This window comes from Amphibalanus amphitrite, unplaced genomic scaffold, assembly GCF_019059575.1.
Source record: "Amphibalanus amphitrite isolate SeventyFive unplaced genomic scaffold, NRLGWU_Aamphi_draft 001151F_arrow, whole genome shotgun sequence".
Classification (NCBI taxonomy): Eukaryota; Metazoa; Arthropoda; class Thecostraca; order Balanomorpha; family Balanidae; genus Amphibalanus; species Amphibalanus amphitrite.
The window spans coordinates 159,541-180,954 of NW_024882645.1; the positions used below are offsets into that span (position 1 = coordinate 159,541).

The 21,414-nt window shown below is 53.0% G+C and overlaps 1 protein-coding gene across 1 annotated transcript; it reads right to left on the reverse strand.

Annotated features, from left to right (window-relative positions):
- Positions 1-407: 407 nt before the first annotated feature.
- LOC122370626 (RNA-binding protein Nova-2-like) lies at positions 408-19,947 on the reverse strand. Its single transcript, XM_043346373.1, has 9 exons — positions 19,785-19,947; positions 19,126-19,266; positions 18,020-18,174; positions 16,604-16,757; positions 11,231-11,434; positions 9,911-10,053; positions 5,862-6,028; positions 5,144-5,468; positions 408-2,776 (listed from the first exon to the last, which is right to left on the reverse strand). The coding sequence occupies exons 1-9, from the start codon at positions 19,900-19,902 to the stop codon at positions 2,525-2,527; spliced, it is 1,659 nt and encodes a 552-aa protein (XP_043202308.1). The 5' UTR covers positions 19,903-19,947; the 3' UTR covers positions 408-2,524.
- Between the last annotated feature and the right edge of the window lie 1,467 nt (positions 19,948-21,414).

The window sequence follows — 21,414 nt, forward strand, 5'->3', positions numbered from 1 at the left end:
GCGATTTGATCAAGGTTCGTGAAATTTACACGTGACGTTTGGCATATAGAAGGCCCATGAAGCGGGAGCAGTTCCAAATGTCACGTGACTAATATGCCCTCCGGCGCCCTGTTTTCACCGGCGTCCGTAATGCGTCGATCTCGATTGATAGATTTCACTGTTTATGGTCATATGCAAGCGCACATATACGCACAGGAGACAAGTGGAACTCCATGCGGACCTTTGCTAAGGCTGCTTATCGCTGATTAACGTCTGGTCATCTTATGTCAGGTCAGTGACAGCAGCAGTTATTTTGGCTGGACTCTTCAGCCATCTCCCGTCTCGTCGTCGTCTCCGCTGGTGTTGACCCAACCCATCTCAGCCCGTCGCAGGTTCCACCACTCAATCTTCAGTCCCAAACACAGGAGTGATACAGCTGGAAGATAGCCCTTTATTCGGTGCGTTGTAGTTTCGCTTACACCATGTAAATAATGAATGGTATACAACACATGATAGACATCCTACCGAGCCGCGCACCGAAGGTAGCTGTAGTCACGAGGACGGCGCCGCACCAGTCACGTGGCCACAGCCAGGAGGCCGGCGCATCACAGCCGGCCGGTCACGTGATGTCGCCCAGGGCAGCGGCGGCCGGCCACTTGCATACGGGCGCGCGCGCGCGGCCTTCCGAGCACAGGGGTCGCCGCTGCGCGTGCGCAAGCGCATGCGCAGTTAACATCTGTACGCCGACCAGGAAATCGACAATAATCATAAAAAACAACGCAACAACTTGAAACGAGATGGATGCGGAAATGACTTACGGGGGACTGGCACGCCTGAAAATGGTTTTGGTCGTAAAACGCATAGAGATCATGCATGCCTGGAGCAGCCAGCCCTCGGCAGCTGCATTCGCGCAGATATGGTGAAAGGAGGTTTGAGCAGAACTTCGGTGGATCCGTTTAGCACCGCTTTCAAACTGCTAGAACTCGTTAAAGAAACTGCCTCTTCATAGTCAACTTTACACAATTGAAAGTCGAAAAGTCATAAGGCTTAAAAACTAAAAAATGCACTTCTTTCAACGAAAAGAAATGAACTTGGACGACCGAGGTCAATCAATAATAAATCTCTAGACTATAGTTCATTGACAAGTTACAAAATACGAGTTCATCAGTGAGCAAAGCAGCTCAAATTGATCCACCAGACTGCCGCGGCCTCGCAAGACCGGCTAAGCTCCAGTAATACACGATCTCTATGGTAAAACGCGGGACGAGACCCTTCATTTTCACGCGGCGATGCTAGACTACACGTATTGCAACAAACCCCATGGCTTGAAAATGAAGAGATAAGTTTGGGCGGCACGCCGGCGGCAGGGATGTGGCGACAATCAAGTCCCGATAGTAACGATATCTGCAGTCTCTACTGCCAACCATGATTCAGGCACTGGGACAGACAGACCCTCCCTCCCCACTCCCCCAGTCCCTCCCTCCCTCCCTACCACACACCAACTCAAACCATTATGCATAGCTCTCGGCGCGGCGGGGGCGGCGGCGGCGGCGGCGGCGGCGCTCCACCATTCGCCAGGGCATGCACGGCGCGCGGGAAGGGAGCGGGCAGCGCGCGCGGCTAGGTCGGGCGGTTACAGCGGAGAGGCGTCCGTCGCGACGGCAGCGGCGGCACTCCAGATGGTGAAGATGAGAGAGCGGTGGCGACGGCGGCGGCGGCGGCGCGCGCGCCGACCCGTTCCTGAGACGTTTGGTAATGAGTGAGCCATGGTACTGCGCGCGCGCGCACTCCCAGAATGAATGACCGAGTGAGAAAGCGACTGAAGATGAGCCGGCGCGCGGCGCGCGACGCGCCGGCGGACGGGCAGCCCGTGAGCGACCGCCGACCCATGACTAGGGGGCCGGCCTACGGCGAGCGGCGGCCGCGGGCCGGCCGGCCGGGCGGCGCGGTGCGCGCGGCGGGCCGGCCGGGCCGCGGCGGCGGCGCGTTCCTGCCCGGATCTGACCCAGCACCAGTGAGGGGCAGACCACTCCCACCACAGCACCTCATAGCCCATAGTTAGCGCTATTCCAGTTAAACACCTACATATATACGCGTATGTATGTAATGCTGGTATGTGTATGCATGTATGTGTAGTGAGAATGCACGCAACGAGCAACAGTTAAACGCTTCTGAACGTTAGCTTAACTACCCTAAATGAAGACGGAACACAAACACGTGACGTGGCGCCGGTCGCTCTCTCGCTCTCTCTCTCCCTCTGCTCCGGCTATGGCGCGTCGCGCTCCTCTGTGTGTGTCTATGTGTGTATGTGTGTCGGGACCGGCTCGGCCGGGGCGCGGGTGGCGAGCGATAACATGATGGCGCTCCCAGGATGCTCCCGTGCGGCCGCCCGGCCGGCCGGCCGGCGCGCCGGCGCGGCAGGGCGAGCCGGCAGCTGCGCAGCGCATGAGGCGACGCCGCCGGCGCGCGCGGCGGCCCGCCAGATGAGAGTGTAAAGCGGGCGGGCGGGCGCCGCGCGGCGGGGCGGGGCGGGCGGCGGCGGCCGCTAGTGCGGCGTGCCCACCAGCGCCGTTTGGCGCGCCCGTTTGGCCTCCTCCTCGCTGATCTTCTGCTCGACCAGGTACTGGGCGGTGCTGATGGCCTGCGCCGAGCCCAGCAGCGTCACGATCCGGTTGCGCGTGCCCGGCCGGAACATGCCTTTCTTGGAGATCTGGATGGTGGCACCGCTCAGGTGCTGGATCTCGAGCAGGTTGCGTCCGGCCGGACCCAGGATGGCGCCGATAATGTACTCGCCCACCTGTGGAGGGCAGCCGTCAGAACACTGACAGACGCACGGCCGCAGCACACAGACACAGGCTACAGTTGTAAATCTGAGATGGTGGATACCGAAACACACAATAAATTAACACCTCACAGATACAGATGCCAGACCAACACCACACTCGGATACTATCTCTGACACATAAGACAGAAAAAGAGACACGGTAGACCAAAATAGAGACAAAAACGGCTGCAGCAAAAAGTAAGAAATTCAACACCAGTTTAAAAGACATGCACGAGCTCATGCTCCAGTTATCGGCCCATCCCTGCACACAATATCCACAGATCGACAATTATAACGCCATAACAAGAGTGAAAATCAATGCAGCAAAGCGGGACGCTATGAAAACGGACTATCCATATAAAAAGGGCCACGTAATCAAAGGATGACAAGAAACATCTGAAAACCAAATAGCGAAATTGAGCGACGACTACTGGGGCATCAACATTAATCAACGCATATTGCGAATAATATGGGCGCAGAAGTCCCTTTCAGGAAGTTAGTCGGGATCAATAACTACGCATTTGGAGCCAAACAAGATATGCTGGTCGTCTGAGCCAAATACAATAACAGTAATTCGATGCCGCGACGATGCGACGAAGGCACAACGTTAATTCCATTACCAAGCCTGGGACCTAGCGAGCGCCTACAAATGACGAGTCAAAAGAACGGCGATCTAAGCACTATACAAGCTGTAGAAGACTGTGCCGACTGAGGTATGGACATGGAACGTAAGTCCGATGACGATTCGTAAATCTGAGATTAGCAAGAGATCAACGTGCTAAAAGGAACAGGACAGTTAGCGATAATGCGACCTATTTACCATGAGCATATCTCGTCGCCCCAAACAACACTGTTAAAATTATAATATCCAAGTAAGAAGACAACGACATCAGACGATGTATCATCTGAAACAAGCGATTTGGAGCACCGCTACTCCCTTAACTATGAGACATGGGTGATACATTCGGCCGATAAACTCGCCATGCACACTCTGTATCCTAAATAAGATATAAATAACGCCACCCGAGCTGATATATGGCGTAGGCGGGAAGGTCGGGGCGTCGATTTCTGGAATTGACATTTAAGTCTGACATATAACCGGCATAAATCAACGCTCCCGAGCTCAGAGGAAAAGGAGACAGGCCGTAACTCCACTCAAACTGACTGAGGATGATTGTTGGCTACAGTTTGGTATATGTCAGAGGTCACATAGAGGAAGCAAAGGAAATAACTAGCTTCAGAGAACATTTGCTACGAAATGTATTTTCGAGACCTTCATTCCTGCTATCATGGATTGAGAAGGACACCAGTTTTAGGTTGACATGGCGTCACGATAACGTTTGGGCCGATGCAATCAGCATCATAACCGGTGAACGACAAGAACAAATGGATACTGAACATACGGTGAACGATTATCAGGCCTTAGAATAGGTAACTATTTCAGAAATGAAATGTCAAGAGCAAAAAGAAAGCTAAATTCCCAGAAAACTGTCATTGACAAGAATAAATGTAAAGGTTAATACTTAGCATGAACAGCTTTGTGGATCTAAAAATAAGGCCGAGCTTCGTAACATTGGAGGCGCGGCAAATTTATGAACCAAATAATTAAATACCACGGACCTTATTGGTTCGAGCCAGGCGGCGCAGAACCCAGAGTGACCACCCCGCTGTTGTGTCTGCTCTCCAGCATCACGATCCTAAGTCCGCCCGAGTACCAGCATCAGCGACCATCCAGTCTCGCGGTAAAACAGACACCCCGACACCACAGAGCAGCCTATTACCGGCCCAGCGTCGCCGCAGCTCCCTCATATAATCAACAGTCCAGCGGCGGTGACTACCGAGTCAGCACGCCCATCGGCGGCCCGGACCGGCCGGAATCGATCGACAGGACCGTCTGCTGGTCCAGCAGAATATCGCTCTCCGATGGGTGGATGATTTTAGAGGCAAAGGAGTCATCGTTCCGCCCAGGGCTATGACCTGACTTGGTGTCATCCAGGTTTGGCCACGTGGAATCCAAAAAAGCCACCGATCGACTCAATGTCGGATTCATTGATGATCTCAATCGACTCAATAGACACAACCACAAGTGAGAGCGCTTAGAAGTTATGAAAAAGTAGTTACATGCGAAAATGGGTTTGACGTCATACATGCTTATTTCTTCGATTTTGCTGAGACCAAGCTCTAAAATCCAGCATTCTCCATGTAAAAAGTTCATTTTATGACCTGTGCTGGTCGTAAGCGAGCTAACTCCCATCAGCCAGCGTCCCCGTTCCATACCCTTACCTGACACTGCCGCCTCCCGGTCCCCCTCCCTCAGTCCTCCCCCGTCGCGTCGCTCACCTCCAGGTCGACCTTGTGCTGTCCGTCGGGCGTCTCGGCCTGTTTGATGATGGCCGACTGCAGCACGCCCGGCGGCGGCGGGCTCTTACTCAGGCCGGCCAGGCCACCCGACTGCGTACCCAGCCCGTACGAGTTGTTATTGACGGGCAGTGGGCTGAGTGCGGCCGGACCGCGGAACGGGTCGTACGCCTCGGCCGCCGTGGACGTGAACGGGTCCTGTTTGCGGCCGGGCGAGCCGGGCGGGCCGCCCTGAGAGCCCGACGACGGCAGAGCCACCATCGGCGAGAGCGGGCTGTACAGCGAGGAGTTGCCGTTCAAAGACTCACTGTCGGGGAGACGGCACGGCGTCAGATACCGGGGGCACCAGCAGAGGCGAGGGCCAGCCCACAGCACGGCCCCGCCGCCCAGACGAGCATATCATAGCCGGCAATCAACTAAGTGGCGCCATCCATTCTCGTTGCCACTGACAGCCAGTCAACCGTCAGTGGTGTACTCATCTATCATAGACTGATATCTACATGCATCACAAACCACACACAGCGCACAATAACAAGCAGCATGCCCGACAGAGGCGTTAAATCCTACCTAAGATCTTAATCATCTAATCTCTCATGACCGTATCTTACCCTGTCTGGGACGAGTGCAAAGGTGGACCGCCCACTATCTCACTCTCTTCCTCACAGTCTCTAGTCAGAGTGAAGTCCAGGCGGTGGCTCACCTGGTGGAGACATTGAGGCCGGCCATCAGCGCGTTCGAGGGGTGCGGATAGCTTCCAGAGACGGGCAGCGAGCTCTGGCCCGGCGAAATCGGAGAGCCCGGCACGCTGATGCCCAGAATACCGTACATGGCCAGCGTATCGATCGCAGTCGTTATCTCGTTAGCGGCCTGAGAACACAGATGGCAGCACCGGTCAGAGCGACGAATGCAGAGGGCAGAACGGTTCGGATTCTGGGATCATGCAACTTAGCGTGATCGGCGAGAATCACGGATCGCAATCTTTTCATCTGACTATCAGACTTGAGGAGCAGATTTCTAGGACTGAAATGACCGAAGATTGTCATGCATACAACAATGGCACGTACGTCTCCTCTAAATTATATCGTAGTCAATAATCTCATAGTCCCGAACATAATTTCAGAGGGTCAATTCAGCAAACTGGAGCAGCACGACATAAACACCACAGCCCCGACTGTTACTCAAATTAGCAGCATTGATCTAAAAGCAGAGCAGAATAAATGCAAAAAGAATCTCTTCCGTTGCGTTAGACTTGACAAGCAGCTCGGCGGTCAAAACGAGTGCCCCATTGCAAATAATCGCCAGCCTGTCTTGTCATCACTCCAGACAAGGCCGGCAGACGGGTACAAGTGGCCGATCGCCGAATCACCGCCAATGATATCACAAAGTGGTTAACATGACACTAATGATAGATGTTATCTTACATCAATCATGTCGATACCCATCTGATAGTCGTTCGCCAAGTAGGGCCAATACGGTTGGGCAGTGTCTAAGCACCTACGTCCTACATGATGCAGCTAGAAACAGAGGGTGGGACTGGCAACCTTCCTAGTTCTGCCGTTGAATGAGTCGAGCGCATCAACTAAACTGGAGTTACACACACTGAGAGGGTTCACTCAAACCACACAAGTTTCATGTAGGTTAGTAAGACACAGTCACCCCAAACAAGAAATACTTGAGAACATCCTCGGAAAGACCATGCAGCACACCACGCCTCCGGCCTTCATAGTCCATGTGGTTGAACAGCTTCGACACATTTGCCTACAGGACATGAAACTTGTGCACATAACGAAATTCGAAAGGTTACAGAGAGTTCAAACTAGTTGCGGATGTCCATTGCCCTGCGGGCTTTAGCTCATCGCGCTGGCACGGTGTACATTTAAAACAGGATATGCTAATAGTTAGTTAGTTCACGGTTCGTCAGAATCTATCAGAATCAGTAAGTGCCGGAAGCAATGTCATGTGAAGGGTTGAGAACTCTTCGAGAGAATTTCATTACAATGTGTTAATTGCTTTTCCGGCAAACTTCTCACTTTGCATCACCAGAGGTAGCACATCTTTGAAAAGGGACTTGCAAATCACATGTGGGGGAAAGGACTGCCAAAGCCAAAAGATTCCACTCAGATACTAACGCTAGCGATCAGCGACGAGCTAAAAATTACGGGCAATATCAGAACCTCATTGGCGTACGCTGCACGCATGTCGGCTCCATGCCTTCTCGCTCCATAAGTACGGAAATTTTCGCATTTTCGCAATGGTCACGTAGGTATGAGACAATGCGAGCAAATAATTAAACACGATTGTAATAAAATAAAAAACCTGGCACAACTATTGACATGGTATCTAAGCTACCCACATTATGATTTTTAAAAAATGTCAGGTGCCGTCTTGGGGACAGTGCCGTCTTCCCTCCGTCACAACCTGTGAGTGTTTCAAAAGCTGCTGCAATCACTGATACTTCTGAGTGTAATCAAAACGAGATTACTGCACCTTAGAAGAACGAACTCTCCTGCACACGGCAAATTTGTTCTTTGTTTGTTTGTTGGGGGGTTAGGGGCGCGCCGACTGCGAGGTCATTTTGCGCCCTAATTTAATAATAATTAATAGCAATTTAATAATAATAATTTTACCTCACAAGCTCAATGCAAAGAAGTGTGAACATAAGCTCAGCACAAGTATTCCCAAGTTTATACCAGCATCACTCAGATCCCACGTGTGCCAGCTCAGCCTGTTTAAATAAAACAACCACCCGGCGCCCGGCACACAAAAACACGACACTAGCCTCCATAAAAACACGGCATCTTTACGCCGAATTCACTCAGGCACCACCTAACCAGCCTTACACCAGCCATCACACCCCACCCACCCTCAGTCAGCTCGGCTCAGCTCGTGCGGAGGCTCGCCGCCCGGTCAGGTGTGGGACCGTGGGCCACAGACTCGCCTCTCCGCTCCACGCCCCGGGCACAGGGAGTACGTCACAGCCGCCGGCGGCGAGAGACGGCCGGCCGATTAAAATAGAGCACCGCCGGCCAGCGCTCAGCGACCGGCCAATCTCAGACTGTCCGCACAATTTTGTAGCCGCCGGCGCTGCCACGATGACGTCACATGCTGTGCTATTGCGGAGCTGCATGAAAGGTTGAGGTGAGCTGCAACGCAGGCCGGCGGGAGCCGCCGCTCCGGTGCACTGATACAGACAGCCTGGGGCACTTCAAGCCGTGGCGGACGAGGTGAATCAGAACCGAGCCTTGAATAAGAGGCAGAGATTCAGCTCTCGGTACCTCATCATACGACGTCGTAGTCATGGAGGATTGATGCCAAATTGATACCAATGCAACCCAACAAGCCGGGTTTACCGCATGGCATGGGATCTGTGTTTTGTGTTTTGAAAAGTTACTTTTCAAAATGTTTACTGTAAACCAGTAACCGTTAAGAACGTCCGTGGACGCTGTTGGTAACAGCGCAACCGATCCGGAGTACTTCATGACCCGCTCACGGCGGCACGAATGCCATCAGGCGCACCATCAGTCCTGTCACGGCACGGGGACACACGGCGCCCAAATTAAACCGGCCTGTCCGGCGGCCAGATTACCGTGCCGTTGAACCGACGCCCCTGCACACTGACATGCTCCACATGGACGTTTTCATTATGTGGCGCCGTGCCGAATCCGGCCCGTGTTCGGACCGTGCGACACGTGCATTTCGGCCGTGTTCGCCGCGATCTTTGAGCTCAGAGCGGGACGCATTAGAGCGTTCTGTTTAGGTTCGGTCGGCCAGGCTTCAAACAGTACACGCTAGAAGTCGGCCGTCCCTTGTGATAGAGCTCAAAAGCCGGTTGCAATGCACCGAGTTGACATGGTCTGACATATTCGGCCGCGACCCGCCCACAATGCATTACCGGACAGAGGCAGAGTGAGTGCAAACGGGGCTTCCCAATGACATAGCCCACGTTGCCAACAGGCTTTTACATCATCTAACGTCCGACTGAGAATTGGTAATGACGGCTGACTGTGCTCTATTGTGGGCGTCCAGCTGTAAGTACAGCTTTCTGCCAACATGTCAGCGTCTTACGGCTATACAGTATTTCACCTCTTATCTGGTTGGGAATCCCCAGAGCGTTCAACCTTTCCTATGTAAGCTCCTCGTATCTCGGGACGGCATCTTCCATGGCCATGACCTGTTCAGCTTAGGCTCTGCGTTCTCCTTGCTGTCGTTCTGCCGTGTAAAGGCAAAAACTACAATGTTGGGTCACCCAATATGTCTGATCTGCGACATCTACCTTCACGCATCCCGCGTATCAGCAGGGTGCCCTTCTGCGACCCTGAGCATCCCTTTCCCCGGAAACATTGAGCCGCACTCTACCCTTCCGTCCTCCCCTTCCATCTTACCTTTTCATCTGTGAAGTCCCTGCTCCCTCCCTCTCTCGCTCTATCCTATCCCTCTCCGCCCCTCTCATCTGTTCGTTATGGAAGCTGCTCCGTCCCACTACTTTCCATGGCGTCTCTCACCTGTTCGGGATAGCCGCTGCCCCGTCTGTCTACCTCCGCTGCCCCTCTCACCTGTTCGGCATAGAAGCTGCTCCGTCCCTATATCCCTCTGTCCTCTCCGCTCCTCTGCCCCGCTCGGGATAGCCGCTGCTCTATCTCTCTATCCCTCCATCCCTCTCCACTCCTCTGACCTGTTCGGGATAGCCGCTGCCCCGTCCCTCTATCCATTTGTCCCTCTCCGCTCCTCTATCCTCTCCGCTCCTCTGACCTGTTCGGGGTAGCCGCTGCTCCGGAGCGTATTGTGGATGTGATCGAGCGTCTGCGGCGTCAGGTGGTGTCCCGTCCCGTTGTGCGGCAGCGGGTGCAGTTCCAGCTGAAGACCGTTGGCCAGCACCGTCGGGTTGGCCACGACTGCAGGAAAACACGGGCCGACCGCGACAGGTCAGAGGGCGCTCACTGCAGCGGGGCGGCACGGCAGAACAGGGCAGGGAGCGTGCGCTGAGCGGGATAGGGGGCTCGCGCTGGGCGGGACAGGGAGCGTATACTGAGCGGGACAGGGCGCTCACAATGAGCGGGACAGGGAGCTCGCGCTGGGCGGGACACGGAACGTATACTGAGCGGGGGAGAAAGCGTACACTGAGCGGGACATAGAGGACGCAGTTGGGCGGGGAGCGTATACTAAGCGTGACAGAGCTCGCACTAGATGGGCATCAGGTGGAGACTGGGCGGAACAAGGAGCACGCACTGAGTGGGACAGGGAGCGCACACTGGGCAGGGCAGCACTGGATGGAGCATGGAATCAGGAACCGTCTACGAATGGAGGGGACCCAACCAGACTCTTCTGGTACGAGAAAGTTCATGACACTAAGTCAAAACAGGATACAGATAGTCCAATCCGTTGAAATATAACTACCTTCGTCCACATCACAGGTCCATTCGACGCTCTCTCGCATAAGTGCGTTCCCCTGGGTCATAAACTGCCCCAACAGTGTTCAGGGAGCGGCGAAAACGGGAAACACTCGTACGGCTGCCCGGCATGCATTTTAACACGTCCCACTACGCAGAACGACTGGCAGGGTCGGCTCGTGCCTGGAGCTCAGCTCATGGGATTCACGCCGCTGTGGATCTAATTTACATTCAGTCGGCTGATAATTGGATCCACGGTAAAGCCAATATGAGATGAAGCACTTGTCATTCAGGTGAATGGGGACACGTAGGCAGCCACTCAGCTCAGATATACGCGGTTATCTATTGATTGTGCCCGATGGGTTCGAGAGGTCGGCGACAAGTTGGGTTCAGGGTGACTAAAGCACAAGTCAGTCTCGGTCAGCGTCAGTGTCATACATACGATCATCCCTAGTTTACTTCTGCATTCAAACCCATTGTCACAAAGGCAGCAAAAATCCTGCATTATCTTTTCGACTCTTTAAATATTGATAACTGGTCCTACCCATACCGTTATCGGTTTCACTGCCTCAGCTGCCTCTCCCACCAAAGATCAATGATCCCAATGCCTATCTCCCAACGTTACACTCCCGCCACGACCACTCCCTATTCCCCTCTACCCTAGTCTCTCGGTCTCGCTCACAGTTCTCGTAGTCGACGTTGCCGTTGCTCTGTCCGCTGGGCGATCCGGAGCTGCTGACGGCGAACGGCGAGCCGGTCGGGTTGAAGTTGGCCACCGGCCCGCTGACGTCTGCATAGCTGACGTTCAGGCAGCTACCCGACTGCGGGTCCTCGCTCACCTTCATCAGGATCATCATACAGGCCGCCTGGGAGACCTCGCGCTCACCTGTAGGCACAAGGGGCACAGACGTCAGGGCAGGTCAGGTGATTGAGCAATGTGTGCATTGATAGGGTGGTGACCTAGCCCAAGGTCAGACCAGGTCAGGTCCGGTCAATGAGCAATGTATTCTGGAAGGGTCAGAGTTCAGAGACCATTCTCCTGTTATCGGGTCAGGTAAGCAGTCAGGTCATGCTATCGAGCAGCGTGCACTGACAAGGACTAAAAAAGCCCACTATTTTTTTTTTTTTAGTGGCAAAGGCAAAGCAACAAGTCGCTTTCGGTTACATCTCTCAATGTTCATTATCGCGTAAGCTATAAGTGAATCAAATGAGTCATTACAAACACACAAAAACAGACGTTATACGTCATAGACCCGCAATCATCGCCGCTAAAAATGTCCATCTCGCCCACCACACCGACCGACCGGAGAGCAGGCCAGGCGCGGCCAGCCAGTCAGGCAAATCAATATCAGGCACAACAGACGGCGTGGTCGTAACAAAGGCGGCGCAGCCTCCGCCGCCGCGGACGACGGCCAGGAGAGCGGCCGATGACGCAAAACGGGTCGGCCGACGCCATCCTGACGTCATCAGGTGTCGGCGCGCCGCTGTAGCCCGCCGACCGGCCGGCGGCGGCGTCACCGGCGCCGGCCACGGCCAAGGACACCCAGCGGAACGGCAATGGCCGCCGCGCGGCTCATGAGCTGTCCCATCAGGAAACGGACCGCACCGGATGCCGAGCAGGTACCTCGTGACGTATGGAATCCGGTAGGTATGTGGCGAACGACGGGGACGGATGGTTTAAAAAATGGCCGCCCGTCAGATATACCATTCACTGATCATATGTATAATGCATCACTTCGTTTAGCCATCATGGTGACTAATGACATGCTCACAGCATTACCATACAGACGAAAACAACGCACCCGGGGCAGGGCCGGGTCGGGGGGGGGGGAGATAGTGAGAGCATGGCGATCGGCGAAAGCAGCGTGCACAGAAAGAGAGACTGGGAAAGACGGGCGGGGCTGAGAGAGAGCGAGAGAGCGAGACCTGGGCATGAACAGGATGGCAGCAGCGCCGGCCGGAGAAAGTGCTCCACTGGTGTCACTGTGCACGGCGAGCAGGCGCCGCCCAAGCTGCCACCATCTCCGCTCCGGCAATCCATGCCAAATCGATCTTATATCCCCCGAAACTCATTAAGTGACGCATATGAGCCGGCGGAGAGGTTCGATGTCCGGCCGGGGCCCGCGGCGGAGGCTCGGCCGGTCCGTGCGCGGCGCACCTAATTACGGGCCGGTCGGCCGGCGCGGCGGAGCGCTGTTCGATGCAGGTCGGTGCAGTAAGCGGCCGGCACACGGCCCAGACACGGCCCGGTCCACCGATAGCCCAGCGGTGCCGGACGGCCATTTAAGGCCGGACGCTACCGCCGCGTCCGAAGGTGAACAACCGCAGGGTCAAGGTCGAGCGGCGGCTCAGTCAGCTGACTGGTACCGTCAGCTGACCGGCCGCACGCCGCGACGGCCACGGTTGCGCAAGCTAAACCCACCCTTCCTGAGCTCCGCCGGCCGCCGCCGCCGCCGCGCCGCCCTGCCGACGCGATCCGGGCCGAGCGGGCGGACTTTAAACGGCGTCGAAGGTCAGCCGAGCGGCCGACGGCGGGGCTCACGCACCGCTCAGCTGGGCGGTGCGCGGGGATTTCACCCCGGTCTCGGCCGTGGCTGCGGCGGCGCCAGCTGTCGGGGGCAGCCCGCGGGAGGGCGGCGGCCGGCGAGGTGCCAGCGGCGCGCCGCAGCCGTCCAGAGCCGGCCCCGGCCCCGGCACCAGTTGGCGAGTCACCCGCCGATCGGCCGCAACAATCGGCCACGGAAAAATGGCCGCGGCCGGCGGCGGGGCGGGCCGGCCAGGCTCTCAGAGAATAGTAGTGTCATCAAATGTCCTCTACCGGTGATGGCGAGAGGATGAATTTATCGTGGCAAATGGCAGGGACGGAATGATGACTGAGGTCCTTCCTTTTCTCGCCATGCATCACAAAATGCGAGGTGAACTGAAATCCGTTAACTGTCGTTTTCTTGTACCGAGATGTCATTTTTATGCATGGTTAACAGCCTGGAAAGCCGGAAATGACAGTTCAATAAGTTGTTCTTGCATGGCGTCCCGCAGGGCACTCTTGACCTTTCCGTGGTAGATGTGGGTGCATGGAATAGCAGGAGTTACAAAATGTCCGCAGACGCTCAGTCTAGCGAAATGACGAAACAGCAAGAGTTGCGCGAGCATTTCAAGAAAACCGAGCAAACAGCCGATAACCGTTCAGCTTCACAAGGCTAACCTTTGGAGCTCGGACTAACCACATTCTGCATCCATCGTTCAGCCATTGGGAGAACGCAGGCAGCCGTCGGCGAAATTAAAAATGTTATATTAGTTGGCCGACTCCGAGCGATCAATAAATAAACTTCAGGCTGTTCAGGGTCATAAAGAAAGCGACCAAACTCCCTGTCCAGAATATACAGCGTTTATCTGCAAAGCATACCTCCCGAGTCGACCGTTACCAAGATGTAATCAACTATGAGCATGAATTTATCCGGCAGAGAAAGTCTCCCGGATGAGCGTTCCTTTCAGGCCCGTGCGGCCCGAATCACGAGCGGTTCATGAGCGGGCGCGGGCTGGTCGTGACCCGCCCATTAACCCAGCGCCGGGGAGCCGCACAGTTTAGCCGCGGCAGAGCTCGTCGGGCGCCGGCGGTCGACCTGCGCCGGTGTGCCCCACCCCTCCCACCGCGCCGCTCGGCAGACAACACTGACCGAGCAGGGCGGCGCGACATTCACAAAGGCACACCGGATTGGCCCCAAACATCAAGGGCAGCACATGCACACACCATCGGGGGCAGTGCGCAGATGTGACATGTTGTAAATGTCACCGGCACGGCGTGCCCAAAATAGACGGCCACCTCTGCCACTGACAAACCAAAATGGCCGTCGCTGGCCGCCGGCCGCCGGATAAGACAGCAGCTCGTTCGCGGCAGCCGTGACGGCTCGGCGGACTCGAGTTGTGGGGGCGCGGCGCGGCCGGCCGGCGGCGGCGGTACGGTGCTCTCACTCGGAGGGCCGATGATAGCGGCCGCGTCACTCGGCCATCCAATCAATATGGAGCGCCGCCGCACAGGGTCGGCGGCAGAGGTGAGAGAAGCCGACCGCCGCCGCCGCCGCCCCCGCCCACCGACCGACCGGCCAGCGGCGGCGGCGGCGCCGAGCCAGCCGACACCGCCGCTAAACGGGCCCCTTCCACCAGCCGGGCATCCAGGCCGCGAAAAACGGACAACCAGCCGTGTTTACTCAACAAATATACGGCATCAGCAATTCGACGGCTGACGCCAAGCGAGGCCCAGTTCATGCGAACGTCCCAGCGTTTTTGTAGCCGGCAAGTGAAGATACTATCTCGGTTTCCACCGGCGCAGGGCGGGGCACGATGACGCAGCTGGCCGAAACGGTTTCACCTGTGCCACGCGGCCGTCAGACGCCACGAGGGCTCGTCGGTGGGGATGGGGCCGCCGCACCGAGCGGGGGCGGGGGCGGGGGCGGGGCGGCACGATCACCCCTCAGCTGCAGCCCGGAACAATCCGCTCGCCGCTGATCGCAATCGGCGCCCGGCGACCGCGACGGCCGCTTTCCTCAAATACCGCCGCCGGCGGCTCGCCCGGTATCCGGGCGGCGGGGCGGCCGACGGCGCCGAGCACCTCTGGCACGGCTCGGCTCAGCTGTCCGTGACGTCACCGCGTGCCATGCACGCACCATGCAGGCGGAGGTACGCAGAATGGCGTCCGCCCGGCCGGCCCGGCCGCGGCCCGAGGAAGCCACGTGCCAGTCAGCAGCGGCGCCGTGCAATCTCCGCCGCATCCCGTTCAGCGTCTCGGTGGCAGCCTCTGGCGGCCGCTGCGTCTCGCCATTAACTGAAGCCGCGGCCGGCCGGTCGAGGTCGGTGCCGCCCAGCCCCGGCCAGTGACCCCGCCAGCAGCGGCGGCGGCCGGCGCCGCAGCTCGCCGGTCGAGCGAGTGAGCTGCGGCTCGAGCCAGGTGCGGCAGCGGCGCCGGCCGGAGACCGAGCAACAGACTCGGAGACAGCGGGAGCGGCGCCTGAAGGACGCGACACAGCTCGGACGATACGTATGGCGCACTTGGATCTCTGCCAAAAGCGGCAGAGTTGACGAACTGCGCATCGCCGTAGTAACCCACAGGATCGAACGCACAAAAAGCCGACAAAAAGTGTCACGGGTTCAGCGCCTCATAAAAACTGCCTGCTCAGAGCGGTCGCGGCAGTTTCAGACAGGAACTGGACGGGGCGATAACCGGCGCAGCTCACGGCGCCGATATCACCTCAGCGTGCACCGGCAGCGCGTGCACAAAAACCGGGCCCGCACGCTGCATGGGCAGGTAGCTGGCGGAGCCGGCGCCGCGGCACCGGATATTCCCAACTGGCGGTCACGCCTTCCCAGCTGACACCGGTCCCAGTTGAGCTCCTGTCATGTTGCTGGGGTTTAAAACGTCGCTCAGACTGGTTCTTAGTTGAGGCACGGGCGAATGCATTACGGAGTCACACTGAGTAGCCATGCTCAAGTCAAACCCATGCCAAACGTCAACCAGCGGTGATTTTCGAAGTGACCAAATATCACAAATGTCACGATCCGGGATACAGCTAGAGAGGCGGAAGCGGCCGAAGGAGACACACGCTCATACCACGTAACATCCTCTCCGGCCTTCCATGCACGTCACAGTTACCAGCCGGCTGACCACACCTCCGATTTACCGACCGCCTCCCATTTCCAGGAGAACCGGTGCGTCATGAGCCGGCTGCAGTGGCGGTGGGGACACCGACAGGCAGCCCGCAGGGCCGTCACGACCGCCACCGTTGGCCAGGATTCCCCACACACACACCGTCCAGCCCGCGGAACGACCGAGCGAGCGCTCCGGTAACCACGGCGGCTCAGTTTCAGCGGAAGCCGACTCGCGGCCCGGGGCATCAGCGTGTCGACGGCAGACAGTTCCGGCACTCCCCGAGCGATTTAAAAGACGGCGACCCGGCCGGTCGGTGGGTCGGTGTCACCGCCGGGCGGCACGGGTCACGGTGAATGTACCAGAGAATGTGACGGCCGGGTCAGCTCACCCCATCCAGCCGCAACCGGTACTCACCGATAACCGTGATGCACCGCTCGGCCAGGGTCTGGTCCTTGGCCTTCTGCGAGATCTGCACGTAGGCGCCCGTCTCCTCCTTGATCTGCTTGATGTAGTTGCCGCCCTTGCCGATCACCATACCGGCAGTACTGTTTGGCACCAGAATCTTTACCTGGAAATCGCACAATTGACGACCGTCATTGTTCGGAGCCGCTTATGTTCATAAACCGCGAAAAATAGAACGGCAATAACCTTCCTCGCAGTGCCGACAGGTATTGTGTTTGAATGAATGAATAATTATTGGGCTGGCTTAGCTGGGCTGTTGTTGCTGAATGCAGGGTGACATGAGTGGAGCGATGCCAGATTTTCGATATCAGATGACAGTGAAATCTGTCAAAATGAAAGAATGATGCAGAGTGAACACTATTTAGTTCCGATGCTCGCCAAGCGTTAAGAGTGTTTTCATGTTCCAGATGAAAACGAGTCACTGTTTTCACATGTCTTCAACATTATCTTTGCCTGCAGCCTGTGCTGTGGTTCACAAACAATTTGAAGCCTTTTGACTCCCTAGGGGTGGAAACTTCCATTTCGCGTCTAGTTAGACGCGTCCAAGTCTTAGACGCGATGAATTGCTGAATTCATCAATGTCTAGTTGCCAGTGCAATCCATGACAACAACAGGGTAATGACAAGCACAGGCACATCTTGTTACTGGAAAATTATTTGATAGGCTTTCCAGAAAAGCATTTGATGATCAGACATTTCTCTAAAAAAAAACGCATGTTCAAATTGGGCTCATGTTGACTGCATGAGACAATATAAATAATGAGGTATATCCAATAGGATAAATAGGAAGAAACAATAGCTGGATAGCACAAAAACAGCTATACATCAGACATCATACCTCAGCAGAGGCATCGTTATAAATGTGGATCAGAGTTAGGAAAGGACAGGTGATAGCAGAGCTTTAAAGCTGACTTGGGCTGCTTGGAAGCTGGGCCATCTGAATACAAACCTCATGGGCCTAATATTATAAGTAACTTCACATGTCATATGACAGAAAAAGATTGGGACCAAACGTTAGGAAAGCTTACTCTTTGTAATGAAAATCAACCAGTTAGCTTTAGGTAAGCTCTCTAGTGATAGGTTTCCAGAAAGGTTGAGCAACTTCTCAGCATGTTTGTCATACAAACTGTTTATAACATACTAAGAAGTCATCTGCCCTTGATACTCAACAAATCATGTGTCACATTTTTATCACTCAAGAATTGAATTTGTTTTAAATGGAACCCATCTTTAAATGGAACCTATCAGTTATAAGGCAACACAATTGATTAAAATAGCAAAAAGTATAATGTGATCCACAAAAGAGCCCGCACAACACGCAGCAATATACATAGGTCTCAAGCACAGCTTTAAAAAGGTAGCATCTCACCTGCTTGTCTCTCTCTGCCATCATCTTATTATCAAAGTCAATGGCTGGCTTTCCATTGGGATCTGGTTTCTCTCTGATTTTCTCCTGGATGAACTGCAGCACCTGCAGAATTGCCTCAGGGGAGCCAGTGATGAGGCAGACACGCTCAGTGGTTCCTGTGGACAGCACCAGGGGACAGTCTGAGACATGCTCCAGGAGCTCACTGAAAGCTTCAGCATGGAGAGTCACATCACCTGGGCAGTAGCAAAGATTTGAGGAAGTAGCTGTGTGGTGTGTACCTACTTCAATTACCAAATTTTCATGGTTATGGAATTGGGCAAGAACCTGACTTTACTTTTCCAGAACATCTGAACAGTTCAAGGATTAAATGTCACCAGATGACAAATATGTATCTACCATAAGAAACATACCTACATCCTTTGAAAGATTGTAATACACAACCAACTCATGAAAAACTTATTCTAGACCTCAAATCATTTCAGAGCCATTGTTTTGTATGCATCAGGGAAGTTAAACAACAAAGCAAAATAAACCAGATAGTTTCAATCCCAGCAACCATACAATGTCTTTTTCAACCAAAACCCAAACATCCACTAAGTAGAACAGAGCAACACTGTTACAATGATTATATTACAGTTTTGAGTAGCAGATATCTTTGGAAAAACAATTTAACTATCTAGGATTAACAGTTTTTATCTCATAAATGCTGTTTTTCAACACTGTCATCTTATTACTTAGTAAAGTGTCATCTTATGACTTAGTAAAGACAATCTTTCTTTTCTTGCAACATTTTTTTTTCAGCTATACATTGGTACCTCCTGTCTTGACAGCATACCTTACAGCAAAAGTTGAACCACTAAAAGAACTCAACAGTGCAACATTTAAAACACAAACTGTTAAAATACTTTACACCTTGCAGCAAAGCTTCAAGTTGATTAACTGACTGAATCATCATCCATACTTGTCATGAGGCAATTATTACATCCATTTTTTCATGAAAGTAAATTGAACTGCTGGTCACTGAGCAAGAATGAAAGAAGGAATCTATTCTGAAGGTCTTCTCTCAAGTATAAGGATAATCTATCCAAATATAATATAATACTTACCAGGGTAGAAATCATTGGCTTTGGACATTTTGACTCTAGCACCAGCTTCTTTTTGAAGCTGGGCAATTGTTTCGCCCCCTTTGCCAATAATAGCACCAGCAGCTGCACTTGGCACCAATATCTTGAAGTGTAGGACAGCATCTGAAAAAGATGAATTATATCAACATTTGACATTAAGATAAATATGGGCAATTAGGGAATTACAGTACCAGCCAGATCCACTGATAAATGTCATCTATGCTCCTTTGACAAACATCAAGTGAGTGGGTGGATATCATGCATGAGACTCATGCAGTATTATCTGCAAATATTGAGCAATATTAATCAAGGGAAACATCTGCACTTGTTTTCCTGTTAAACTGAAGAGGCTACTCAAATGCAACATTTTCAGCAAAAGGTCATTGTTCCTGTCACACCCACCATGACTGTCAGAAAAAAAAAATAATGCCACACCCCATCATGAAAACAAAAATACCTACAGTACCTTCAGATGAGGAAACACACTTCATATCCTTGCATGTCCCAATTGAATGTTCTAATAGCATTGCGAGAAGACGGTGTTTTTCTATGGAGTTAAATGTCCGACCCCCGATCAGCTGATTGGCAGCAGGCTGCCACGCACGAGCCCCACGCCCTTCCGGAAAAAGTAGCATTTTTACCTGTGCTGTTTTTGTGAGGAGTTGAAACGAAGTTGAAATAAGGACCACACATTCTTCTCGTATGATCCACAAAATCAGGTGATAATATCTCTTCGTCCAGGGATCCCACAGCCATCATTTTCACCAGGCCGCACGCCCTCGACGACAACCGGGGAGAGAGAGGGATGCGTGAGGAGAGAGAGTATGAGGGAAACATATGTGTTTCGTGGTAGTAAGAAAAGTAATAATGACTAAATATTAAACGAGCAATTTATGTTCAAATTCGATTTAAAGAAAGTCATTTGCTGTTTAGTAACATCAAATTAAAAAATTTGAATGACAAAACATCAAAATAAAGAGCATTTACTTGAAATAACCTTTATTTTGTGCCATAAGATTACTTTGGAGTCTGATCAGCTGTTCCATAGCCTTCATAAAAGTAGAAAAGTCAGAGTAGCTAATTTGTAATATAAGCGATCACCTCTAAAACAAACCTCAGGATTTTACCGTTGTGAAATATATTATAAGTACAATGCGTATGAATTTGTTTAAAAACAAGACAAAAGTGTTTAGGGAAAATAAAGGCAACATTTGTAACAACAAGGCCGCTCATACAGACTTCAAGAAGGCGATAAATAGACCTGCCAGTTTTCTAGGCTTCATGCAAATAGCCACTATTGTCTGCTATAATGCCTTGGCTGTAATATAATTATTTGTGCCGCGCTTATAAAAGAATGATAACCTTCATTATAAAAAAACTCATCTCTTTTCTTTCCATTGTGTTTGATGGATTACTGAGCGATAAGATTTGATTATGCTTGAGCGCATTTCCTAAAGACAAAGAGCAATACAATACATACCTATGTTGTAGAAAACAAGCATCGCTTGGGTTCGTGCTGGCAAATCAAAAATTGAGAGTGAACTGTCTTATCTCCTCATCAGCTCCAATCATTAGAAAATGGCTGAGGAACTGAAGCTCGTCAGCTTGTGACCATTACCAGTACATACCTGGCGGATCCAGTAGCGCGGCATTGGCATTAGAAGCTGGTGAGCAGTAGTTACCTGTCCTCAATGTTTATTCAACCCCCAAAACTCCTTAGATTTTAGTTTTTTTTTCGAGCATATATTTGTTCCATGCATTTTTAGACGAAATTTGATATAGCATTGAATGGAGTGGTGAATCTTTTACGGAACATTGCCTGACGCGATTCGGCAAACCCCTGGACAAAGTTTCCATAACAATGTCGCAAAAGACTCCTAAAATCGACATAGGTATAATCAAGAATGCAGCTCTTAATCCGGTAAGTTGCAGTCCTAGATTCACAACAGATCCAACCATTCGATAGTCACGGGCTTCACTATCGGAAAGACTTGCTGGCACCGCCTATGTAGCAAGGTTGTTTGCGGCTCTGCGAATAGGCTAAGAACTGACGTGCAGAAATTTGAGGAGTAAATGAAAGAAAACTGCTGTTTTCCCTTTTGTGCCACACACACATTACATATATATTTGCAAAAGTTGTGGGTGCACTCGGACAGCCAAATAGCTTTGAAGGAAAGGGGTTAAAGAAACATACTGACATCAAAAGACCCTTGTTTCAAGAAAATGATTTCAGAAATTGACAGTCGCGAGGAAATAGTCCACGACGACACA